Source organism: Oncorhynchus mykiss, chromosome 11, assembly GCF_013265735.2.
Source record: "Oncorhynchus mykiss isolate Arlee chromosome 11, USDA_OmykA_1.1, whole genome shotgun sequence".
NCBI classification, from domain to species: domain Eukaryota; kingdom Metazoa; phylum Chordata; class Actinopteri; order Salmoniformes; family Salmonidae; genus Oncorhynchus; species Oncorhynchus mykiss.
In genome coordinates, this window is record NC_048575.1 from 42,516,832 (window position 1) to 42,543,290 (window position 26,459).

General features: G+C 43.8%; 1 protein-coding gene across 2 annotated transcripts in view; it reads right to left on the minus strand.

Annotated features, from left to right (window-relative positions):
* Positions 1–26,459, minus strand: part of kiaa0825 (KIAA0825 ortholog) — a 166,308-nt gene that overhangs the window by 91,357 nt on the left and 48,492 nt on the right. For both annotated transcript variants that reach the window (XM_021620901.2, XM_036935490.1), the window contains exons 8-16: positions 23,900–24,177; positions 20,882–21,032; positions 19,206–19,396; positions 11,261–11,449; positions 10,431–10,550; positions 8,842–8,981; positions 6,357–6,545; positions 2,612–2,839; positions 1,982–2,396 (exon numbers count right to left, since the gene is read on the minus strand). In XM_021620901.2, coding sequence (XP_021476576.2) covers positions 1,982–2,396; positions 2,612–2,839; positions 6,357–6,545; positions 8,842–8,981; positions 10,431–10,550; positions 11,261–11,449; positions 19,206–19,396; positions 20,882–21,032; positions 23,900–24,177 — 1,901 coding nt within the window. The remainder of the gene's footprint in view (positions 1–1,981; positions 2,397–2,611; positions 2,840–6,356; positions 6,546–8,841; positions 8,982–10,430; positions 10,551–11,260; positions 11,450–19,205; positions 19,397–20,881; positions 21,033–23,899; positions 24,178–26,459) is intronic.

The window sequence follows — 26,459 nt, forward strand, 5'->3', positions numbered from 1 at the left end:
ACAAGTTTTCTCTCTGAAAAAATGTAGTTAATTTTAAATCTGATTGTTTTACGGTTCCAAGACTTGGTCCACACAGGGCATCTGAACACACAAAATACATGTTGATGATTTTCAACACCTGTGGTGTTCCCGGGCCAAAAATGACCGGTCATTAGAAATGAATGGGTGAGACTACAATTAGTGTATAAAATTGAGTTCAGGCACATGCCCATTCATCACATGGACACACTTCCTCTCCCAGACCCCCACATGCATGTGTGTTTGAGCACACACACCTCACTCCCCTTCTTGGCTTCCATGGCAACCCCCACAGGAACCTTTCCCCAATAGAATCTTTCCCCCACAGATACCACACCTGTTGGCATTCTCACAAACAATTGCAACATTGTTTCAATACTCTATAGAACTGTTCTCGCAGCTCTGGTATGTACAGCTTTTTTGAGGCCTTGCTCACAATTCATTCTGTGGCAGCACAATGACCAAACGATATACTGTATGTGAGGCTCTTGATCATATCTTTGATCATGACTCTGGTGAGTCCTTGTTAAACTTAGACACAAAGTAGTCTGTGATAAATAGTACAATATGTTTCATCTGAGTATTTGTTATAGGCTTTTTTTTAAACTCAAAAACGAGTTGTATGAGCTCAGGTCAATGAGGCCTGCAGGCCATAAATAGCACATACAAGTTGTGTAATGTTCACGTGTAATGTTCACAAGAACTGAAGTTGATAAAAAGGTCTAACACAACATTAGGTGATAATATTATATATATATATATATATATATATATATGGATCTATAATCAGCTATAATGGGGTGGTCATTTTGGCCCGAGAACACAGAATGAATTAACATGAAACGAACACAACAGGAGGGTTAAGAACAAATTCTTATTTACAATGACGGCCTACCAAAAGGCCTCCTGCGGGGACGGGGGCTAGGATTAAAAAATATATATAAATACAGGACAGAACACACATCACGACAAGAGAGACAACACAACACAACATAAAGTGAGACCTAAGACAACAACATAGCATGGAAGCAACACACGACAACAGGGCGTGGTAGCAACACAACATGACAACAACACGGAAGCAACACAACACGGAAGCAACACAACATGGCAGCAGCACAATATAAGCGGTGCTGCTTGTGGCAACGTCATTTCGTCGGTTAAAACTGTCATTTTGATCCCATGGATGATCAGCCTTGGCATCCATAGCTCTGTCTGAGAATTTGAGAGTGGCAACATATCTCCAACCCATCCCTCATCTGTTTAGCAAAACAGTGGTGGGGTGTCGGTTTTGCTGTCCTTTGAATTGCAGAACGCCCCTTTAAGAAATGCCACCAATCTGAAAGGGCACTTTTCTCATAGGAGGGCAAAAAAGGCCCCCCTTAGGTCCCTATCTGTGTGTGTACCTGAATAGAGGCCCTTATCCTTCTACAGTGTTACATTGAGCCTGATGAAAAGGTGTTTCCCACGCCACCTTGAGCAGTAGTCATCCGATCGTAATTATAAGTAAACACAAAACATAGCGTGGGACCAAACACTTCCCTTGCAGGTCACCAGGAATTTATGGCAGGGTTGACTTCAGTTGCAGGTCATGTGGTTCTCTCTCAGGGCCATGCTTTCATATCATCTGCCTCAACCAATCTCCTCCCACAAAATGGCAGATGGATCACTCAACAGAATGATGTGTTGGAAGACATATCGCAGTTTCAATATCAAAGCTAGCGTGACTAATGATCATCTCTTTGGTTGTAATAAGTCCTGAATGGACAGTTGTTATGTTCGACACATCCTGAAGACTATAAAGAGAGAAATGGATTGACCGCAGCTCCGTGTTTGTACACACAGCAGGTGTCCAGAGTTGACCTCTCACCTCTCGGAGCAGAGCTTGCGGGCCTTCTGCAGGATAAATTAGGTTTGGTTAGGATTACAGTTAGGTTAGGATTAAGTTCGGTTGTCCTCTCACCTCTCGGAGCAGAGCTTGCGGGCCTTCTGCAGCTGCATGGAGCACCACTTGGGCCTCCTCTCCTCCAGAGCCTGCAGTACCTTGTGCACAGTGGGCTTGGGCACACCCTTCTGCTGGCCCTGGCCCATGGTCCCCTGGAGGCACTCTGACAGCAGGGCCAGTCTCTCCTTGGCCCCCCGGTCCAAAGGCAAGCCGCACAGCAGCTCCAGTGAGTTGGGGTCCTCCAGGCACTGGCAGAGACAGCTAAGGAGGGCCCAGAGGAGCAGGCCTGTGGAGCGCAGCTGCCGAGCATGCTGGGAAAGGTGTTTCTCTGCGGTGTGAAAGAGGAAGCGTACTGGCAGAGGGAGGGAAGCCACGGCCGAGGGCAGGTTGGTGTAGATGAAGGAGAGGGCCTGGAGTGCCAGATTCACCACACCTGAACAGACAGGAGAGACAAACCAGGGATAAGGAAACAAAGTGTTTCAGACAATACTGAGCATTAAATAAATATGTTAATTTAGCCAATGGATAATCAATTGTGTTCCGGTGTACTACAAGAAGAGATGCAATGCAAATATACATTTTTTGATCCACACAATTTAGTCCACACAATAATCCAGCTCAGAGTGAGACAGTGGCGCCAGTACGTACTATTAGCTGATTCCCTCCCCTTGGGTGTCTGAAGGGTATAGCTCCACTCCCTGGGGACTTTAGTGAGGATGTTGTCTGGGATGTCCCGTCTGAGCAGGGAGGAACAGGGATCCTCAGAGGCCTGCCAAGCCAGTACCATGGTGACCAGATGGCCCAGAAGGCAGTGGACAGGCTGGTTGACCACTGCCCGGATAAAGCTGATCACCACGGGGACAGGCCGCACTGAATCTAGGACAGGCCAGGACAGGACAGGACAGGGTCAGCAATCACTTTCATGACAGAGGAAGAGTAGTCGTTCTGAGTGTTCCAAAAGGCTCTTCTTCTAAATTGGCTAATGCTTATCAATAGTTGTATTTACATCAGCAACTTATCGAAACCTGGGGGAATCAGGTGAGAAAACTCTGTCAACCACCACATAAATCACAATTTCAGTGCCAAGGAGAGAAAGATTATTTGAGGGTGAACAACTGAAAACAGAACAACAGATTTAAAAAGCTGAACGTTGCAACCGTAAATCTTTTGGTGCGGAGAAGTTTTTGAAACCCACTACCAGGGGAAGAGAGGTATTCTGTATCAAAGCCAGGTGGGCATTAGGTGTATACCAGCTTTGCCGAAGTCAGGCCTTTCAACGTTTTGGCCTTCAATACCCTGTACATATTAGTACCAGATCAGCAACAGTGTGCAGCTGTACGGCACTCATATCGTTTCCATGGCATTAGCAGTAAAACAAAGAGCTACATCAGAGAGATTTAGTACAGTGGCAGAACTGGAATGCATTGAAGTCCCAGGGGAATCCTACCATCTATAACTCTCCATCCCTTCAAAACAGAAAAAAAAACGACGTGATATAGGCCTGCTACATGGTAAAGCAAGACCTCTGTCTCCAAAACCTCAACCCATTTGTCAAAAGTCACCCCATATTCAAAACCTGTTCACAACTCAGCACTTATATAATCACTGACTACTTCAACACATAAGACTTCAGCCAGCTCCAGCTGATGGTTAAGTCATTGGACATCACAAACTGTAAAGAACACAGAACAGTAGAGAAGTTCCCAGAGAGATCAATAGTTTGGTTCGGGGAACTCCTGTGCCCCAAAATTCAATTACACACCATCTCAGTTGGGAGGTGCATCCCAGAGCAGCAATTAAGCCAACGATAGCAGGAGACACACAGAAAGAGAGAGAGAGAGAGAGAGAGAGAGAGAGAAGAGAGAGAGAGAAGAGAGAGAGAGCGAGAGAGCGAGAGAGAGGGAGAGAGAGAGAGAGAGAGAGAGAGAAGAGAGAGAGAAGAGAGAGAGAGAGAGAGAGCACCGGGTGACATTGAGACGACAGGAGTGAATCCACCACTGTCTTCTCTCCTTCTCCCCTTCCAACCTCCTACCCAATCACCCTAATTTATGCTACAATAATTACCTCTCGCATGTGATGGAGAAAAAAAACTACAGCAAAAGGAGCTGGGACTCCACAGGAGCCCTGATTAAACCCAAAATCAAAAGGAAGTGTCAGGGAATAATTGCAGTCTGTGTTATTGAGCACTGAACGATTAGTAGTACGATCAGCTCGACAGGATGAGCTGATGTTGGAGCGGGACTTCTTCTATGTTTTGTCATGGAAATGACAACACGTAAACAGTCACCAGAGAGCCAGTTAAGGGAGGGTTTGCGCTGCAGTTTAGGATTATTTGTACTGAGCCTCGTATCCATTCCGATAAAAGCCCACTTCGGACGTGGTGTATTCGTTAGAATGGTGACGACAGTGTTTACCTATGGGCATGCACACACGCTAGCACGCATGCACACACACACGGCCACATAACTACTAATAGCGTTAGCCTATATGTGGATTTGAACCTGATGTGGGTCAAACAGACATCTCAAATAGTTTCATATACTTTATTTTAGGTGTGTTTAATTTAGCTTGGAGTTTGTACTTTTGGGACTATTCCATTGGTTCCATTGTACCAGTCGAACTAAATAAATTGCAGCTCAAATTGGATTTCCCAAAACGTGATATATTTGGATCCAGATCTAAACATTAGGGACCATGACAAAGTTAGGACATACCGTTGAAGTCAAACGTTTACATACACCTTAGCCAAATACATTTAAACTTAGTTTTTCACAATTCCTGACATTTAATCCTCGTAAAAATTCCCTGTTTTAAGTTAGTTAGGATCACCACTTTATTTTAAGAATGTGAAATGTCAGAATAATAGTAGAAAGAATTATTTATTTCAGCTTTTATTTCTTTCATCACATTCCCAGTGGGTCAGAAGGTTACATACACTCAATTAGTATTTCATAGCATTTCCTTTAAATTGTTTAACTTGGGTCAAACGTTTCGGGTAGCCTTCCACAAGCTTCCCACAATAATTGGGTGAATTTTCCTCCTCCTTCTCATTCCTCCTGACAGAGCTGGTGTAACTGAGTCAGGTTTGTAGGCCTCCTTGCTCGCACACGCTTTTTCAGTTCTGCCCACAAATTTTCTATAGGATTGAGGTCGGGGCTTTGTGATGGCCACTCCAATACCTTGACTTTGCTGTCTTTAAGCCATTTTGCAACAACTTTGGAATTATGCTTGGAGTCATTGTCCATTTGGAAGACCCATTTGTGACCAAGCTTTAACTTCCTGACTGATGTCTTGAGTTGTTGCTTCAATATATCCACATAATTCTCCTTCCTCATGTTGCCATCTATTTTGTGAAGTGCACCAGTCCCTCCTGCAGCAAAGCACCCCCACAACATGATGCTGCCACCCCTGTGCTCACGGTTGGGATGGTGTTCTTCGGCTTTCAAGCCTCCCCCTTTTTCCTCCAAACATAACGATGGTCATTATGGCCAAACAGTTCTATTTCTTTAATCAGACCACAGGACATTTCTCCAAAAAGTACAATCTTTGTCCCCATGTGCAGTTGCAAACCGTGATCTGGATTTTTTTATGGCGATTTTGGAGCGGTTGCTTCTTCCGTGCTGAGCGGCATTTCAGGTTATCAATATAGGACTCGTTTAACTGTGGATATAGATACTTTTGTACCTCCTGTCCTCCTGCATCTTCACATCTTCAGAAATTCCTTTGCTGTTGTTCTGGGATTGATTTGCACTTTTAGCACCAAAGTACGTTAATCTCTAGGAGACAGAACGCGTCTCCTTCCTTGAGCGGTGTGGAAATTGCTCTCAAGGATGAACCAGACTTATGGAGGTCTACAATTTTTTTTCTTTGCTGATTTCTTTTGATTTTCCAACGATGTCAAGTTAAGAGGCACTGAGTTTGAAGGTAGGCCTTGAAATACATCCACAGGTACACGTCAATTAGCCTATCTGAAGCTTCTAAACCCATTACATCATTTTCTGGAACTTTCCAAGCTGTTTAAAGGCACAGTCAACTTAGTGTATGTACACTTCTGACCCACTGGAATTGTGACACAGTGAATTATAAGTGAAATAATCTGTCTGTAAACAATTGTTGTAAAAATGTCTTGTGTCGTGCACAAAGTAGATGTCCTAACCGACTTGCCGAAACTATAGTTTGTTAACAAGAAATGTGTGAGTGAGTGGTTGAAAAACGAGTGTTAATGACTCCAACCTAAGTGTACGTAAACCTCCGACGTCAACTGTAGGTTTCTTCAGTGCTTTTCTTTGGAAACGCAGTCTGCATCCTGCATTGTGTGCTCTCGAGTGCCTACAGAACAGCGCACTCCAGTGTAAAATATAGGTTCTGTATAGCAACAATGAGGTTTCAATACCTGCCGGGCTGTATAGATAGTCCCATAAGTGTCCTCTGTCAAAGTAAGTCTCCAGGGCCAGAGTCAGGGCTTTTGGGACATTGTTCAGAGAGCTGAGCACGTTGTACACAGCCTCCATAAACTCATCTCCAGCATCGCTCTTCACAGGACACACAGCATCAGCATCTGCCTCCTCCTCCACGCAGAAATCTGAAAATATAGGAAAAGTTGAAGTGACAGACACACATAAAATGCCAAGGACTATAGTGAAACCCAAGCATTCAAACACGTTCGGGAGTGCGAGTCAGTTTTGAATGGGGTCTCTTCAGCTGCAATATATGACCGTGCACTGCTAACCTTCCATTTCAACCTTAGTCGTCATAGTACAGAACATTCCCCAGCTGCACCTTCGAGGTGGGGGCTGAGGAGAGGTGGAAATAAAGCAATATCAAACGCGCCAAGCGAGAAAATATCTCAAGGCTGTCAAGGCTGTCCAAACTGGGACACGCCAACGAAAGGTAACAAAATAACTATTGGCATAGAAAATACACACCCACACATCTTTAGTGAAACTATACAAAAACAACTGAATCCCCAAGCCTCTTGTGGATGAATATCTAGTAGACGAAAGGCAGGAAATAAGTAGGAACACGTTCTGCCAGGATGTCCTTGTGGGGGTCGCTGCAGGCATGGTGTGGTGAGGGTTGGGGGTTGGGAGGTGGGGGTAGGGGCCGAGGGGGAGGGGGATCATCTGTGTTCCTCCAGTGGCACAGGTCCAGAGGCCGTCCGTCAGTCTGTTTTGTGTGAGATGACAGGTATTTGAATAGGAGGCCGAATGCAACGCAACACTCAATGAGCGGGCCCTTTGATGGAAGGCAGGGAGCTGTTTGCGTTCCCCCTTGACAAATGTTGGACTGTTTTAAAATGACAGGCCTAAATTACCTGCCGCATTAAGGGACGCAGGGGCCCTAATATCACCCGGCTTAATAAGAAGCCAGGAAGCCCATCGCCGCTCAACCACTGATGGGAATTGATTTCCTCTCTGTTTTTTTTCTCCTGACGTGGCACAAAAAAAGTGGTCAAACATCCTTTGACCTACAATCACTCTATTACACTGCATTATGTGGATAATGCTGTGGCCTTGTAGTCTGTCGGCCTGGTAATTGGTCCTTAAGGAGAGGGCGCGTGGTGATAGCGCCATGCCCACTGTCGAGGGGAAAGGGGGGACTTATATTCATTTCCACTTGGGGTGCTGAAGAGCATGGCGGGTTAACTAGACACCTTTTAATAATTATCCCATTACGGAACCGGAGATGAGTTATGATAGATAGACTACTGTTCCATCTCTGAGGAGTCTCTCTCTCTCTCTCTCTCTCTCTCTCTCTCTCTCTCTCTCTCTCTCTCTCTCTCTCTCTCTCTCTCTCTCTCTCTCTCTCTCTCTCTCTCTCTCTCTCTCTCTCTCTCTCTCTCTCTCTCTCTCTCTCTCTCTCTCTCTCTCTCTCTCTCTCTCTCTCTCTCTCTCTCTCTCTCTCTCTCTCTCTCTCTCTCTCTCTCTCTCGTCTGTAATTGGAAGCAGACACAGTGTGTGATGATAATAAAACAGTCCTGTGTATAAAGCTGCTCATTTACAGAGAGGACCTAGCGTAGCAGAAATCCGTGCCCAGCCTGCTGGCGCTGCTGCGCGAGAGGACAGACCCACCCATCAGAGAGCAGTTAAGGTAGCAGTGGCTGCTGAGAGTTGGGACGAGGAGAATGGCCGGGTTTGTCTGGTTCCTCTTAATTAGCTGGTCTCCGAGGTAGAGTTCGGTTTGGTGGCGATGTTGATTTACGACGGTGCAGTGCAGGCCCGGGCGACGGTGGGGAGGGGAGAAACGCTAGCTAGCTGCCGTCATCTTAGAAGGCCGGCGTTGTTATTAATGAGGTCGCTTTAATGTGAATTAATGTACAAGTGCACAACAGTCTTTAAAGGTTACACTTTCCCAATGTGGAGAGAGGAGAAGGAGATGTTTAAAGGTCAGTGTGTGAGCTCAGGTTAGCCCTGTTGGGTGTTTATTACGGCTCTCTATTGATTTAGTCGGGATGATGAAGGCCCTGATGATGATGAGGAGGATGATGACAACTCCATAAAACAAATGGGCTCCATCCAAAGATGTTCAGGCACTGCACAGCCTGTCCATAGATGTGATTAGTTTCATTGGGACCCTGGGCACAGATTACATTTTAAAGGTTTCATAACCAAAGTGGATCCTATCCTACCCATGGGCCTCTGGGAGGTTGACAGCTTGACTTTGGTTTCACTTTGCCTAATAAAGATCTAACACATGAATTAAAAAATATATATCATATTTGGGAGAATGAAGAGTTTGTGCAACCAACAAAGCAACAACATGACATCTCAGAAAACTCAGTTGGATATCGGACTCATTTTTCATTTTTCAATCCCCTTTCCCAGGTGTGTGTGGTGCAATGAGCAGGTTGTTAGAGTATTTCCATCAGAGTGTCTTACGGGAGTGTTCCAGGAGGACTCGCAGCAGGTGACAGTCTCTGTGCAGGATGGCGGTCAGCAGCAACCTGGGACTGCATCTTGGGTCAGAGGTCAGCAGCCTCAGCTGGCACTCGGAGGTCGCTTCGCCCGCCAGGCCCTCCCTACAACCGAGACAGTCACGGGTCAGACGGACAGGAGAAACGGCGGCGGGAGAAACAACACACAACAACAGTGATGGCTCTGCAGCGTCGGGTAACTAGAATGATAGAAAGTAGTCCATTCAGACAAGGGAGGACGCACATCCGTGAAACACAAATATACTGTTATGATATAGCAACTTCCTTGAATGTCAGTTCCTCCCTTACCAGATTAGTGCGCAAATGCCTTCATGCTCGCTTACTTCGAGAGTGCACCAGGAAGGAATTACATTTAATCTTGGCCAGCTCCAAGCAAATGAACATTTGGGGAGAAGCCAAATACATAAATATACAGCATAACCCTCTATGTATTTTGTGGAACCATGAGGCTGCAGCCAGCTGGGTGTAATGAGGCATGTCCTTGGAGTTTGCGTGCGAGTGTGCATGTGTGTGAGTGTGCGTGTGAGTGTGCACGGGCGTGTGTTGTATACGTCTCAATAAAAACCTGATAAAGGGCAAGGAAAACTAGGCGGAGGACGGGGGAGGGAAAGTTAGCCGCCCCGTTCCAGCCAAAAAGCGAGAGCGTGGTGCACCCTGCTGCTTGAGTGAGGAACACTATGCCTTAACCTGACGGCGCAGTTTATGATGTCACTGGGGCTGCAAATCCAGGAGAGATCCTCCCTTAACTGCTGTGATAAATCTGACCAGCTACAGCACAGGGTCGGCTTCCAGTGTCAAAACAAGAGAGCTCCACACTTTTGATTGGCCATAATACTGCTTGATTTATCGACGTGCTTTGTGTTTTTATTGTTGTTTTATTTAATAATCATCACAGTCGGTTTATGTGAGGAGCTGAGCTGAGGGAAGGTCTGGCTACAGGGCCCAGCCATGGAAGGACCTGTGGATTTGGCCAGGGAACCACAGCACAGCAAGGCACCCTGCCATCGCTGAACATGAGGAAAATAAAGAAGGTCATAAACATAAACTCATTTCAACTCTCAGGGAGTATGGCAGGGGTTGGATGGGGGGTGATTTGTGCTCTCTAAGCCTGCGATGACATCACCCAAGAGTAAAGGTGGTGAAGGGAGGGGGCAGTATGGGGCGAGTGCGGAGAGTGACTGAGTGCACCTTCTCAGGTCAGAGAAGTCATTCCTCCCCAAACCTCCAAACACGAGCGCATGCACGCACACCCCTTGTCCCACTCCGAAACAGTCGTCTCTGTTCACACCCTCAGTGAAAACCCCCTCAGCAACCATTAACATAAACACAGTGTGTGTAGTAACACTATTGCTTCCCACCTCGACTTCTTTAACTGCATCTGTGTTGTATTACAGTCCCTGGGTATGACTGGGGCCCTCACAAAGACGACGCCCTGACTCAGCACACATATGGTGCTTGACATATGGCCCTTGGGCCGTGGTGGGTATACTCTCTGCGTGTAAGAGTTTGTGCGAGTGTGCGTATGTTACGTACCGTGCTGCCTGCTGGGTGAACAGGCCAGGGTGGATGGCACAGAGCCAGTGTATGCCAGGGCTGCCTGGGGAATGGGCCAGAGCTGGCGCGGAGCCCTCTCCAGGTCTGTCCTGGAAAGTCCTGAGGGATATGACACATAGCCATCAGAATACAGCATATCAGCCCAATGTGTCTTTTGCCTATGCAGTGACAGTGTATGGACCTCAGAACAGCCTCAATTCGTCGGGGCATGGACTCTCCAAGGTGTCGAAAGCATTCCACAAGGTTGCTGGCCCATGTTGACTCCAATGCTTCCCACAGTTGTGTCAAGTTGGCTGGATGTCCTTCGGGTGGTGGACCATTCTTGATATACAGGGGAAACTCTTCTGCGTGAAAAACCCAGCAGCGTTGCAGTTCCTGACACAAACCGGGCCCCTTCGTCTACACCGATTGAAGTGGAGTTAACAAGCGACATCAATAAGGGATCATAGCTTTCACCTGGATTCACCTGGTCTCACCTGGTCAGTTTATGTCATGGAAGGAGCAGGTGTTCCTAATGTTTTGTACACTCAGTGTACACCAGATGGTGGTGGAAGTGATGGTGTCGCGGATTGACACCCTGCATAAAGAGTGGTCTGTTACAACAAAGCCAGGTTAATCTTACCATGCTGCAGTAATGTACATTAATATAGGTTTATGATGTCAGAGTGAACCCCTGGGACTAAGCGGCGGTTTAAAAGACGACAGTTCCCAGAGGTTTGGGGTTGGTAAAAGGCAGACAGCATGCGCTACAGCTGATTGGCTTAGTGCGGCCAGTGTGAGAAATCAGATGGCAGAGGCTGTGTTTGTACCAGTAGAGCTGAGGCAGGGGTGCGGTCACTATGACCAGCGTGGTCAGGAGCTGGTCACACAGGCTGTGGATTGAGGCGACCCAGACGCAGCCCGCCACCGATGGCTCTGACTGAGCCAGCGCCTCGGGCCGCTCACACACACTCCACATGAGCTGCTCCACACACAGCAGCACCACCGTGATGTCACTCCTGGGGGGGGGGGGGGGAGAAGGGGTTAGACACTACACAGAGCATCCCGAACTCTCATCAGGCATGACATCATAACATGACAACATGGTTGGCGAGCCAGATGAAACCTCCTGCTGAGTTTATGACAGGACAGTTACGGGCCTGAGGCCTTCGCTCTACTATGTAAATAAATAGCTTCTTTCATGTCCAGAAAGCATTAAATCTGTTTCCTCAATTGGTTGTAGGGCTTTTATTGGACTATTTCTTCACGGGAGCCAAATCTGTCATCACCGTTCTAAGTTAGATGGACAGCATTCCTAAGTGTGTCTTAGTGTAATCATGTGAGGGTTGTGAGTTGGAGCAGAGATAGACAGAGGAACCCTACACTTCCTCTCTCTCTTTGGGAGGCCTGTATGTAACACAGTGCAAGCACACACACGCACACGCACACGCACACGCACACACACACACACACACAAGCCCTCTCTCCCAACACTAATTCATGGACGACCTGCACATTGTCATCCGTCAGCGGTGATGTGAAGCAGTTGTGGACTGAAGGCCTCAGCATGTGTTCAGGGTGTGTTTAGTATGTGTTAATGCAGTGTTCAGTCCCCCACGTCAAGCCCAAGAGGAACACTATGGAACTGAGCCTAACCCTAACACGACAACACTAACAACAACAATACTAACAACACGATCAACACCAACAACAACACTAACACCAACAATACTAACAACACGATCAACACCAACAACAACACTAACAACATGATCAACACCAATAACACCAACAGCACAAACAACAACACTAACAAAACTAACAACACGATCAACACCAATAACACCAACAGCACAAACAACAACACTAACAATACTAACAACACGATCAACACCAATAACACCAACAGCACAGACAACAACACTAACAACACTAACAATACTAACAACATGATCAACACCAACAACACAAAATACACAAACAATAATAACAACACAAAACCGACCAACAATACTAACAACACTAACAATACCAACAACACCAACAGCACAAACAATACTAACAACACAAACAACACTAACAATACTAACAGCACTAACAATACTAACAACAATAACAATACTAGCAACACTAACAATACTAACAACACAAACAACACCAACAATACTAACAACACAAACAACACTAACAATACTAACATCACTAACAATACTAACAACACAACCAACACTAACAATACTAACAGCACTAACAATACTAACAACACAAACTACAAACAACACTAACAATACTAACCCTACTAACACCACTATCAACACTAACAACAACACTAACAATTCTAACAAAACTAACACTACTAACACCACTAACAATACTAACAATACTAGCACTACTAACAATAATAACAACACTAACACTACAAACAACACTAACAATACTAACACGACTAACACCACTAACACTACTAACCATACTAACACTATTAACAATACTAACACCACTAACAACACTACCCATACTAACACCACTAACGATACTAACACCACTAACAATACTAACACCACTAACAGCACTACCAATACTAACACCACTAACAATACTAACACTACTAACAATAATAACACCACTAACAGCACTACCAATACTAACACCACTAACACTACCAACAACACTAACAATACTAACATGACTAACAATACTAACAACACTAACACTACAACCAACACTAACAATATCACTACTACTAACAACACTGACCAAACTAACAATACTAACAACACTAACACCACTAACAACACTAACACTAATAACAATGCTAACACTACTAACAATGCTAACAATGTTAACACTACTAACAATGCTAACACTCCTAACAACACTAACCACACTAACAATACTACTCGCACTAACAATACTAGCACTACTAACAACACTGACAACCCTACCAATACTAACAACACTACCAATGCTAACACTACTAACACTACTAACACCACAAACCATACTAACACTACTAACAATACTAACAACACTATCAATACTAACAACACTAACGCTACAAACAACACTAACACTCCTAACACTACTATCAACACCAATAACACTAACAATACTAACAACACTAACAACACTAACACTACTAACAATGCTAACACTACTAACAATGCTAACACTACTAACAACACTAACCACACTAACAATACTACTCGCACTAACAATACTAGCACTACTAACAACACTGACAAAACTACCAATACTAACAAAACTACCAATGCTAACACTACTAACACTACTAACACCACAAACCATACTAACACTACTAACAATACTAACAACACTACCAATACTAACACCACTAACAATACTAACAACACTACCAATACTAACACCACTAACAATACAACACTACCAAAACTAACAACACTACCAATGTTAACACTACTAACACCACTAACACCACAAACCATACTAACACTATTAACAATACTAACACCACTAACAACACCACCAATACTAACACCACTAACGATACTAACACCACTAACAATACTAACACCACTAACAGCACTACCAATACTAACACCACTAACAATACTAACGCTACTAACAATACTAACACCACTAACAATACTAACACCACTAACAATACTAACACGACTAACAATACTAACAACACTAACACTACAACCAACACTAACAATATCACTACTACTAACAACACTGACAAAACTAACAATACTAACAAAACGAACACCACTAACAACACTAACACTAATAACACTACTAACAATACCGACAACACTAACACTACAAAACAACACTAACAAAACTAACACTACTAACACCACTAACACTACTAACACCACTAACAACACTAACATTACTAACAATAATAACAATACAAACAACACTAACACTACAAACAATACTAACAATACTAACACTACTAACACCACTAACGCTACTAACAATACTAACGGTACTAACACTAACACTACAAACAACACTAACACTACTAACAACACTAACACTACAAACAACACTAACACTACTAACACCACTAACACTACTAACACCACTATCAACACTAACACTACTAACACTACTAACACTACTAACAATACAAACAATACTAACACTACAAACAACACTAACAATACTAACACTACTAACACTGCAAACAATACTAACAATACTAACAATACTAGCAACACTAACACAACACACCACACCAACAATATTGGCACTACGAACAATACTAACAACACTAACACTACAAACAACACTAACAATACTAACACTACTATCAACACCAATAACACTAACAATACTAACAATAATAAGAACACTACCACCACAAACAACACTAACAATACTAACAATACTAACACTATAAACAACACTACCAATACTAACACTATTAACAGCGCTATCAACACTAACACTACTAACAACACTAACAACACAGACACTACTAACAATACTAACACCACTAAAAATCCTAACAATAATAAAAACACTAACACTACAAACAACATTAACAATACTAACACTACTAACTATACTAACACTAATAACAATACTAACAACACTAACCACACTAACAATACTACTGGCACTAACAATACTAGCACTACTAACAATACTAACAACACTGACAACACTACCAATGCTAACACTACTAACACCACAAACCATAATAACACTACTAACAATACTAACGCCACTAACAACACTACCAATACTAACACCACTAACACCACATACAATACTAACAACACTACCAATACTAACACCACTAACAATACAACACTACCAATACTAACAACACTACCCATGCTAACACTACTAACACCGCGAACCATACTAACACTGCTAACAATACTAACACCACTAACAACACTACAAATACTAACACCACTGACAATACTAACACCACTGACAATACTAACAACACTATCAGTACTAACAACACTAACACTACTAACAATGCTAACACTACTAACAACACTAACCACACTAACAATACTACTCGCACTAACAATACTAGCACTACTAACAACACTGACAATCCTACCAATACTAACAACACTACCAATGCTAACACTACTACCACTACTAACACCACAAACCATACTAACACTACTAACAATACTAACAACACTATCAATACTAACAACACTAACGCTACAAACAACACTAACACTCCTAACACTACTATCAACACCAATAACACTAACAATACTAACAACACTAACAACACTAACACTACTAACAATGCTAACACTACTAACAATGCTAACACTACTAACAACACTAACCACACTAACAATACTACTCGCACTAACAATACTAGCACTACTAACAACACTGACAAAACTACCAATACTAACAAAACTACCAATGCTAACACTACTAACACTACTAACACCACAAACCATACTAACACTACTAACAATACTAACAACACTACCAATACTAACACCACTAACAATACTAACAACACTACCAATACTAACACCACTAACAATACACCACTACCAAAACTAACAACACTACCAATGTTAACACTACTAACACCACTAACACCACAAACCATACTAACACTATTAACAATACTAACACCACTAACAACACTACCAATACTAACACCACTAACGATACTAACACCACTAACAATACTAACACCACTAACAGCACTACCAATACTAACACCACTAACAATACTAACGCTACTAACAATACTAACACCACTACCAATACTAACACCACTAACAATACTAACACTATTAACACCACTAACACTACCAACAACACTAACAATACTAACACGCCTAACAATACTAACAACACTAACACTACAACCAACACTAACAATATCACTACTACTAACAACACTGACAACACTAACAATACTAACAAAACGAACACCACTAACAACACTAACACTAATAACACTACTAACAATACCGACAACACTAACACTACAAACAACACTAACAAAACTAACACTACTAACACCACTAACACTACTAACACCACTAACAACACTAACATTACTAACAATACAAACAACACTAACACTACAAACACTACTAACACCACTAACACTACTAACACCACTAACACTACTAACAATACTAATGGTACTAACACTAACACTACAAACAACACTAACACTACTAACAACACTAACACTACAAACAACACTAACACTACTAACACCACTAACACTACTAACACCACTATCAACACTAACACTACTAACACTACTAACACTACTAACAATACAAACAATACTAACACTACAAACAACACTAACAATACTAACACTGCAAACAATACTAACAATAATAACAATACTAGCAACACTAACACAACAAACCACACCAACAATATTGACACTACGAACAATACTAACAACACTAACACTACAAACAACACTAACAATACTAACACTACTATCAACACCAATAACACTAACAATACTAACAATAATAAGAACACTACCACCACAAACAACACTAACAATACTAACAACACTAACACTATAAACAACACTACCAATACTAACACTATTAACAGTGCTATCAACACTAACACTACTAACAACACTAACAACACAGACACTACTAACAATACTAACACCACTAAAAATCCTAACAATAATAAAAACACTAACACTACAAACAACACTAACAATACTAACACTACTAACTATACTAACACTAATAACAATACTAACAACACTAACCACACTAACAATACTACTGGCACTAACAATACTAGCACTACTAACAATACTAACAACACTGACAACCCTACCAATACTAACACCACTACCAATGCTAACACTACTAACACCACAGACCATAATAACACTACTAACAATACTACCAATACTAACACCACTAACACCACATACAATACTAACAACACTACCAATACTAACACCACTAACAATACAACACTACCAATACTAACAACACTACCCATGCTAACACTACTAACACCGCGAACCATACTAACACTGCTAACAATACTAACACCACTAACAACACTACCAATACTAACACCACTGACAATACTAACACCACTGACAATACTAACAACACTATCAGTACTAACAACACTAACACTACAAACAACACTAACACTCCTAACAACACCAATAACACTAACAACACTAACAATACTAACAACACTAACAACACTAACACTACTAACAATGCTAACACTACTAACAATGCTAACACTACTAACAACACTAACCACAACAATACTACTCGCACTAACAATACTAGCACTACTAACAACACTGACAACCCTACCAATACTAACAACACTACCAATGCTAACACTACTAACACTACTAACACCACAAACCATACTAACACTACTAACAATACTAACACCACTAACAACACTACCAATACTAACACCACTAACACCACTAACAATACTAACAACACTACCAATACTAACACCACTAACAATACAACACTACCAAAACTAACAACACTACCAATGTTAACACTACTAACACCACTAACACCACAAACCATACTAACACTATTAACAATACTAACACCACTAACAACACTACCAATACTAACACCACTAACGACACTAACACCACTAACAATACTAACACCACTAACAGCACTACCAATACTAACACCACTAACAATACTAACACTACTAACAATACTAACACCACTAACAGCACTACCAATACTAACACCACTAACAATACTAACACTACTTACAATACTAACACCGCTAACACCACTAACAATACTAACAACACTACCAATACTAACACCACAAACAATACTAACACCACTAACAATAGTAGCACTACTAACACTACTAACACCACTAACACTACCAACAACACCAACAATACTAATGCCACTAACAATACTAACACCACCAACAATAATAACACCACTAATACTACCAATACTAATAACACTACCAATGCTAACACTACTAACATCACAAACCATACTAACACTACTAACAACACGACCAATACTAACACCACTAGCAATACCTACACCACTAACACTACTAACACCACTAACAACACTACCAATACTAACACCACTAACACTACTAATGCCACTAACAATACTAACACCGCTAACACTACTAACACTACTAACACCACTACCAATACTAACGCCACAAACAATACTACCACTACTAACAATAGTAGCACTACTAACAATACTAACACTCCGAACAATACTAACACTGCTAACACTACCAACACAACTAACAATAATAACGCCACTAACAACACCAACCATAATAACACCACTAATACTAACAATACTAACACCACAGACAATACTAACACTACTAACAACATTAACAATACTAACACTACTAACAGCACTAACACCACTAACAATAATAACACTACTAACACCACTAACAATAATAACAACACTAACAGAACTATCTGAACTAACAATACTAACACCACTAACACTACTAACAATACTAACATCACTACCAATACTAACAATAATACCACTGCTAACAATTCCAACAATACTAGCGATACTAACACCACTAACAATACTAACACCACGAACAACACTAACAACACTGACAATACAAACAACACTAACAACACCAACAACACTAACAATAATGTGTGTGTGTATATGAGTGTATGTACGCATGTATGTCTGTGTGTATGTTCCTGTATGCATATGTGCGCGTGTGTATGGGGAAGCACTGCCTCATACCATACTGTACCTGATCTGCAGGTGCCTCTTGTAGGAGGGCCGTGCCCTGGAGTACCTCTGCACCAGAACCTGCAGACTCTCACTGGTCACCTGAGCAAGCACGTCCCGCCCCACAGAGCCTGGCACAGCCAACCACAGGTCAGTACGCAGCCCAGTCAGGAAGTAGTGCCACATCTGCACTGAGAATGAACACCTATCACCCTGCAGAGAGAGAGATAGAGGGAGCGAGGGAGCGAGATAGAGAAATGGAGAGATGGATGGATGGATAGATGGGAGAAACAGTGAGCGAGTGATAGAAAGAGAGAGAATGAGAGGGATAATGAATGTGTGTGAGAGAGAGAGAGAGAGAAAGAAAGAGAGAGAGAGAGAGAGAGACAGTGCTGTCAACACATAGAAGGCCCCATGGTCACACCACCTGCACTCTGCACCTGGGCTCCTGTTCCCCTATGTGACTAAAGACTGCTTTCATGCCCTGATCTGTGGAAGGCATCACAGACAAGGGGAACAGTCTGGAATATCACTAAACACACAGATGTTCACTCACACACACACACGCACACACACACACAAACACACACAGATGCTCACGCACACACACACACTGAAATTAGATGACAGAAAGATGAATGGGGTTTTACATTGGGTCAAAGAAATGTTGTAAAACAAAGACAGAGAGAGAGAGAGGAGAGAGAGAGGAGGGAGAGGGAGAGGAGAGAGAGAGACAGGAGAGGTAGAGAGAGAGAGAGAGAGAGAGAGAGAGAGAGAGAGAGACATAATGAGAGAGGCTGGTTTCCTGTCTCTAATTGCTTTCAGACAAGGGGAGGGGGGGGGGGGGGGGGACAGTCCTATACAGTTGGTGTTGTGACCAAAGAGAGATTATTAACAACATGTTCGACATCTAGTAATGATCTCAGCTCCCTCTTCCCCCTCCTCCCCACAAGCAAATCATTTAGGGATTGTCTCTGGACAGAGAGCATGACCATACGTCCGGGATTAAGACTCCATCCTCTGCCTCTGGACCCAACAGACCCCCCTGAATTACAATCTGTACCAGAACCAAGAGGAAGTGCACGTGTGGCTGAGACTTGTCTGTGGCTGGGCCTGGCCAGGTTGTGGGTCTTGGTGCTGGGTCTGGGCCGGAAGAGCTAAGCTGCCTCCCTGGAGCTCCAGGATCCAGGACAGACAGAGGAAAACACACCTGCACACAGCAGGCCTGTCTGACCTCAGTGACTGGGAATGGAGGGAGAGGGAGGGAGTGGGCAAGGGAGGGAGGGGGTTCTGGGTTGGTTTAGGGGGCATAGGTATGGTTTGGACAAAGGCTCCAGCAGCCCTGTTTCCAGATGGTCACAGTGCAGACACCTCGATCCCACCAGCCCTCAGGGAAGCACGGGAGCCCCAGATGTGCTGGGAGAGCTGAGAGTGGAGCCCTGAGTTTGGGGGCGGGAGTGGAAGGGGGTGCTAATAACGCAAAGAGTGCATTTTGGAAATATATCTAAAGAGGGAGAGAGCTCTTCATAGTTGTAGCGACAAAAAAAAAAAACCTTGAATAGACACACAACACACACAAAAACACTGCAAGACTCCATTACTCTCTCTCTTGCTGACAAATACCAGCAGAGAATCTCCATTAGCACAGAGAGCATTATCGAAACGCTTGCTACAGTAGAGTACCATGGTCTAGCTCACCTCGTAGAAGGGTTTGGGGTCAGCCCAGTGGTGGCTCTCTGCGTCTTGCAGGATAGTGCTGGTGCACACCTGGACACAGTAGCTGGCCAGCTGCTCTCTCAGGCCCTCCGTCACATCCTGGTACCTCTGGATGGGCAGCAGTGTCATGGGGCTGCAGGGCCACAAACAACACACACGCAGGAATACCTTTCAACAGGATTGCACAGGGGCCAAAGAAAGGGGAGGGAGGGGGCAGTTCAAGAGAATAGGGGGTGAGGGGCCACAGGGCAGGTGAAGGTGGGGGGCGTGAGGGAAGAGGTAGGGCACATGGGCAAGCACTTTGAGGAGGGATAAGTGGAGTGCAGTGGCAAAAGGGGTACTAGGAGGTAAATAAATCTGCCAGATGTATTCACAAATGGCTGTGATTAGAACCCCTCCATTATTTCCCTCCCTCCCTTCTCTCTTAGCCCCTCCCCCTTCAAACAGCCCACCCCCTTCTCTCCAAACTCTCTCCATCTTGCTCCCCAGCCCTCTCTGTCAGCGCTAGGCCACACAGACTCTCTGTAGCCTTCTCACTCTCCTCTGCCTTTAACCGTTGGCTCAGTTTGAGAGGCAACATCTGTTTTCAAAACCAACACATCTCCTCCATTCCACCAGACAGACGAACGGACGGTGCAGTCAGGCCATCGCTCGCACACAGATATGCAGATTCTTTACAACTCAATTACAAAGTTTTAGTACCTTTGGCAGTGCTCTGACAATCTCCCTTGGCTGAGAAACTACACTGGACATCAATAAATCCCCCAGAATATTTTGGAAAATATGTCTGGTGAACCCCCTGGCTTTTTATGGCTTTATGCTTGTTTTAAATCTTTGTTGTCATGGAGGTGCAGTTTTCTTTTAGCCATGACCAGGGTTGGGGAGTAACAGATTACATGTAATCCGTTACATGTAAGGGATTACAAAAAATGGTAACTGTAATCCGTTATGTTTGCAGCAAAAATATTGTAATCTGATTACAGGTACTGTAATGATGATTACTTTGAGGATTACTTTTACATTCAGAAAGGATGTTTAAAAAAAAAAAATGGTTGGCACTCCTCTGTTTTCTCAATGACATTCAAATCAGCATTGAAAAAAAGGTACAAGTTTAAGTTTGTTCCACCTGAGCGAGTCTGACCACAAGTCAGAGACCACTATGATGACAAACCAAATGTGTTTGATGGATCGCGGGAAAAGAGCAGGAATAGGCTTTTGGAGGCTACAGTCCAAGCCATGTCTTCCAATGGTACGACTGCTGTCGGCGTCCAAAGATGATCCAACTTGAATAAACTCTTGGAGGTAAGGATGATAGTAGTGGTGTAGTCTACGGTGATATGGATATCACTTATTACTGATATCTACGTAGCGCAATGATGTGAATCACACTGCTGCTCTCCCATTTAGCTATTTGCGCCTTACGGGTTGTGTCTGTTTTGGATGGCTGTTCACAAATCTAAATATGTATTTGAACCCAATAATGATTGAATTCAAGCAGCTTACGCTGCCTGTCAATCATTGTTTTTTAACCAGTGGACAGCCAGTGAAAAATACATTCTTGCAGAAGCTTCATAGTGCGGATCTCAGCCTACGGAATACAAATGGGGCTTTTATTGCTCAATCTAATTCATGCTGATAAAAAAAAGAAATCCATAGGCCTAATAGACACATGCTCAAACTCGTCCAGGTTTGATAGACTTAAAGGGGCCATCTGTAGGTGCTACATTCATTCTTTAACTATATATCAATGGATATATCCATAGATTCTTGAAGAATATAACTTGTAAATGCCTCATAAGCTTAGTTCCACTGTCACACTCCATGAGAACCCAAAATAGAATCTTGTTTTACTCCAATGTTTGTAAACATTGTAAAGGTAACATGGTTAAATGTATACTTTTTATATAATGGATGGCCAGTCCTTGCATCAATAGCTCTGTCTCTTCATCTGAGAGTGGTTATAATTCTCCAGGCCCATCCCTCATCTTTTTACCAAAACAGAGGCGGGCTGACCGTTTCGTTATTGTTTCATCTGTGGATTTGCCCTTTAAACAGCTGCAAATGATCAAGATATCAAAGTGTCACCAACAAAAAGGTAAACAAAAGGCCCATAGCAAATGCAGCAGCACATGGCATTCATTTTTCACATGTAAATAGCACTTCTCAGTAGTGCTCAAAGCATGCCATTCCATGAGTGCACATTTATTTTTCAACTCGAATCAATGAGCCCAATCAGTCCTTCATGACAACAGAGTAGGGTTGGCTAATAAATCCTTAGTTTTGGGGTCATGCTCAGGTAAAACAATTTGGCTAATCTATACTTTCATATTTAGGGTCCTATTGTTTCATATATAAGTCCTATTGTTGAAGATCAAGGGGTATAACATTTATTGGAATGACTGGAATTCTGATAGACTTTGGTTTTTAATGTAAAGTCATAATTTAATCGTATTATTTGTAGTAGAAAGCACCTCTTGCACAGAGATGCAGTGCCTTAGACCGCTGCACCACTCGGGAGCCCACAGAACCAAACCATGAAGTAAAATTGAACATCCACATTTGGCCAGCTATGTAAACTTTAACATTGACTTATCCTGCAATAGATGTCGTTCAATTGGTAACATACATTGTTGTCTTCAACTAAAGCCTCTTGAGGGGAAAGTCATCTAAAAGTAACTGCACGTAATCAGACTACGTAATCAGACTACTTTTGGGTACCCCAAAAGTTACGTTACTGATTACAATTCTAGACAGGCAACTAGTAACTGTAACGGATTACATTTAGCAAGTAACCTACCCAACCCTGGCCATGACACAGGGTTGTAGTGATTATGTAACTGAGAAGGGAGTTGGAAGGTGGACTGTTGAACAAGGGGAGTGGGTGGTGTTTAATACAACTATTATGCTCTTGAGTGTGGAAACAAACAGAGGTACCCCTGCACACATACGCATGCACGCACGCAGTACACAAACTCACACACGCAGTCTAAACAGACTCACACTCTGGCTGCGGTGGGGTTAGTCTCTCTGAGTTGGGCCTCATAGTGACACAGCCGTTGGTGGATGTACATACTGGTGCCCAGCAGAGCAATAAGGTTCTTCAAGGGGGCAGCAGAGGGCACCTCCCCTGCCCGTTCCTCCACACGACCCAGGATGGCAGACGTGACCCAGGCACACACCTCCACGAAGCTGCAGCGCACCTCCAGGAGGGCGGCATCTCCACACGCCTCCGCCAGGGGCAGGAGGGCATCACACTCCCCCATGATGTCGCCACAGAACTAGCCAGAGAGGAACAGAGTGGGGATAGATGAGAGCCAAGCCAACGAGAGAGAGAGAAAGCGAGAGCGAGAGTGACAGCATAGACATGAGGTGCCTCTCAGTGAAGGCATGTTATAAACTACAATACGTCTCATTCCCCTTTGTTTCTCTGCTTTTACACTCCCATCTTAGCCATGCCCCTAACTGAAAGGTCAAGGTTCAAAGCTATAGAGGTCACCGGTGGTACCTTAATTTGTGGAGGACGGGCTCTTAGTTATGTTAGTTAACATTATGAATGGAACGGTATCGAAACAGATTGAACACATAGTTCCATTCCAACCACTATTATGAGCCGTCCTCCCCTCAGCAGCCTCCTGTGACAGAGGTGTTTAGCTCTTCCTCCTGGTCCTCAACCTCTGTCCCCCTGGCAGACATCACCTACCACATCTACACCTCCGCTCATAACATCAGGATACATCTATTCCTATCCAGCCCAGGAAAGAATGTCTCCAATGTGCATTTTATTAGTGGGGATTCAGTTTGAACAACAGCGAGGAGCTGTGGTGCCGGGCCGGGCCGGGCCGGAGCTTGAGTGACTGAACGTCTTCCAGTTCCCCTCCCGCAGCGCTTGGACAGCAGAAGCAGCACGTCTCCTGTTTTCCACATGGGTCCCGGGGAAACTTTTCTGTTTGGGCCGTGCTGCACCTTTCTGTTTGGAAAGGACAGGATACTTGAGGAGCCTAGCAGCTGGGTGTGGTCTGTCTGGGGGAGGATGGTTGGTTGCTTTCAGTGGAGGAGGAGGGTGAGGAAGAGGATTGGGGGGGGGGGGGGGTGAGATGATTGTCCAGAGAATGTAGAAAGACAGTGTCAAATTAATCACCTCACAGAGCGAGAGACAGACACAGAGACATCACCCTGACACACACACACACAGCCCTTCCCATTGACAGCACGTTGAGAATAACGACAGAGGCGAATGCCAAAGAGTCACACGTGTGTGAATGAGTTCACCCTACTTTTTTATATGTGAGCTATGTGCCAGGGTGATTTAAAAGCAGTAAAACATGGCCAGGTACGCTCATATATTTCCTAAATTCCCGCAGGAGTTGGCTTGCCCTTAGTGTGGAAAAACACTGAATGTATTTTCTCCCTTCTCCATAACAAAGCCCTTCCAATAGTGGCAGCACGGATATATCAGCTCAGCTCCATTTTGTTTTACACTCACACTGCCTTACTTGACTTACTGTAACACTGGCAGGAGGTCTGACAGTATTACAGACTGAACCTCTGGACTATAGACTGAACCTTAACTAGCTCAGAACGAAGATACGGATCGCGACAGGTCTTACAGGAGCACTCCACTGCAAGGTGATTGAAATGACACAGAGGTAAGGCACGAATTGGATCACTCTCTGTTTCTATGAGACATTTGTAACGCGAGGCTACAGGCAGCTGAGAGATTGAGTGTACAGGCAGCTGAGAGATTGAGTGTACAGGCAGCTGAGAGATTGAGTGTACAGGCAGCTGAGAGATTGAGTGTACAGGCAGCTGAGAGATTGAGTGTACAGGCAGCTGAGAGATTGAGGCTACAGGTAGCTGAGAGATTGAGGCTACAGGCAGCTGAGAGATTGAGTGTACAGGCAGCTGAGAGATTGAGTGTACAGGCAGCTGAGAGATTGAGTGTACAGGCAGCTGAGAGATTGAGGCTACAGGCAGCTGAGAGATTGAGGCTACAGGCAGCTGAGAGATTGAGTGTACAGGCAGCTGAGAGATTGAGTGTATAGGCAGCTGAGAGATTGAGGCTACAGGCAGCTGAGAGATTGAGGCTACAGGCAACTGAGAGATTGAGTGTACAGGCAGCTGAGAGATTGAGTGTACAGGCAGCTGAGAGATTGAGTGTAAAGGCAGCTGAGAGATTGAGTGTACAGGCAGCTGAGAGATTGAGGCTACAGGCAGCTGAGAGATTGAGTGTACAGGCAGCTGAGAGATTGAGTGTACAGGCAGCTGAGAGATTGAGGCTACAGGTAGCTGAGAGATTGAGGCTACAGGCAGCTGAGAGATTGAGTGTACAGGCAGCTGAGAGATTGAGTGTACAGGCAGCTGAGAGATTGAGGCTACAGGTAGCTGAGAGATTGAGGCTACAGGCAGCTGAGAGATTGAGTGTACAGGCAGCTGAGAGATTGAGTGTACAGGCAGCTGAGAGATTGAGTGTACAGGCAGCTGAGAGATTGAGGCTACAGGCAGCTGAGAGATTGAGGCTACAGGCAACTGAGAGATTGAGTGTACAGGCAGCTGAGAGATT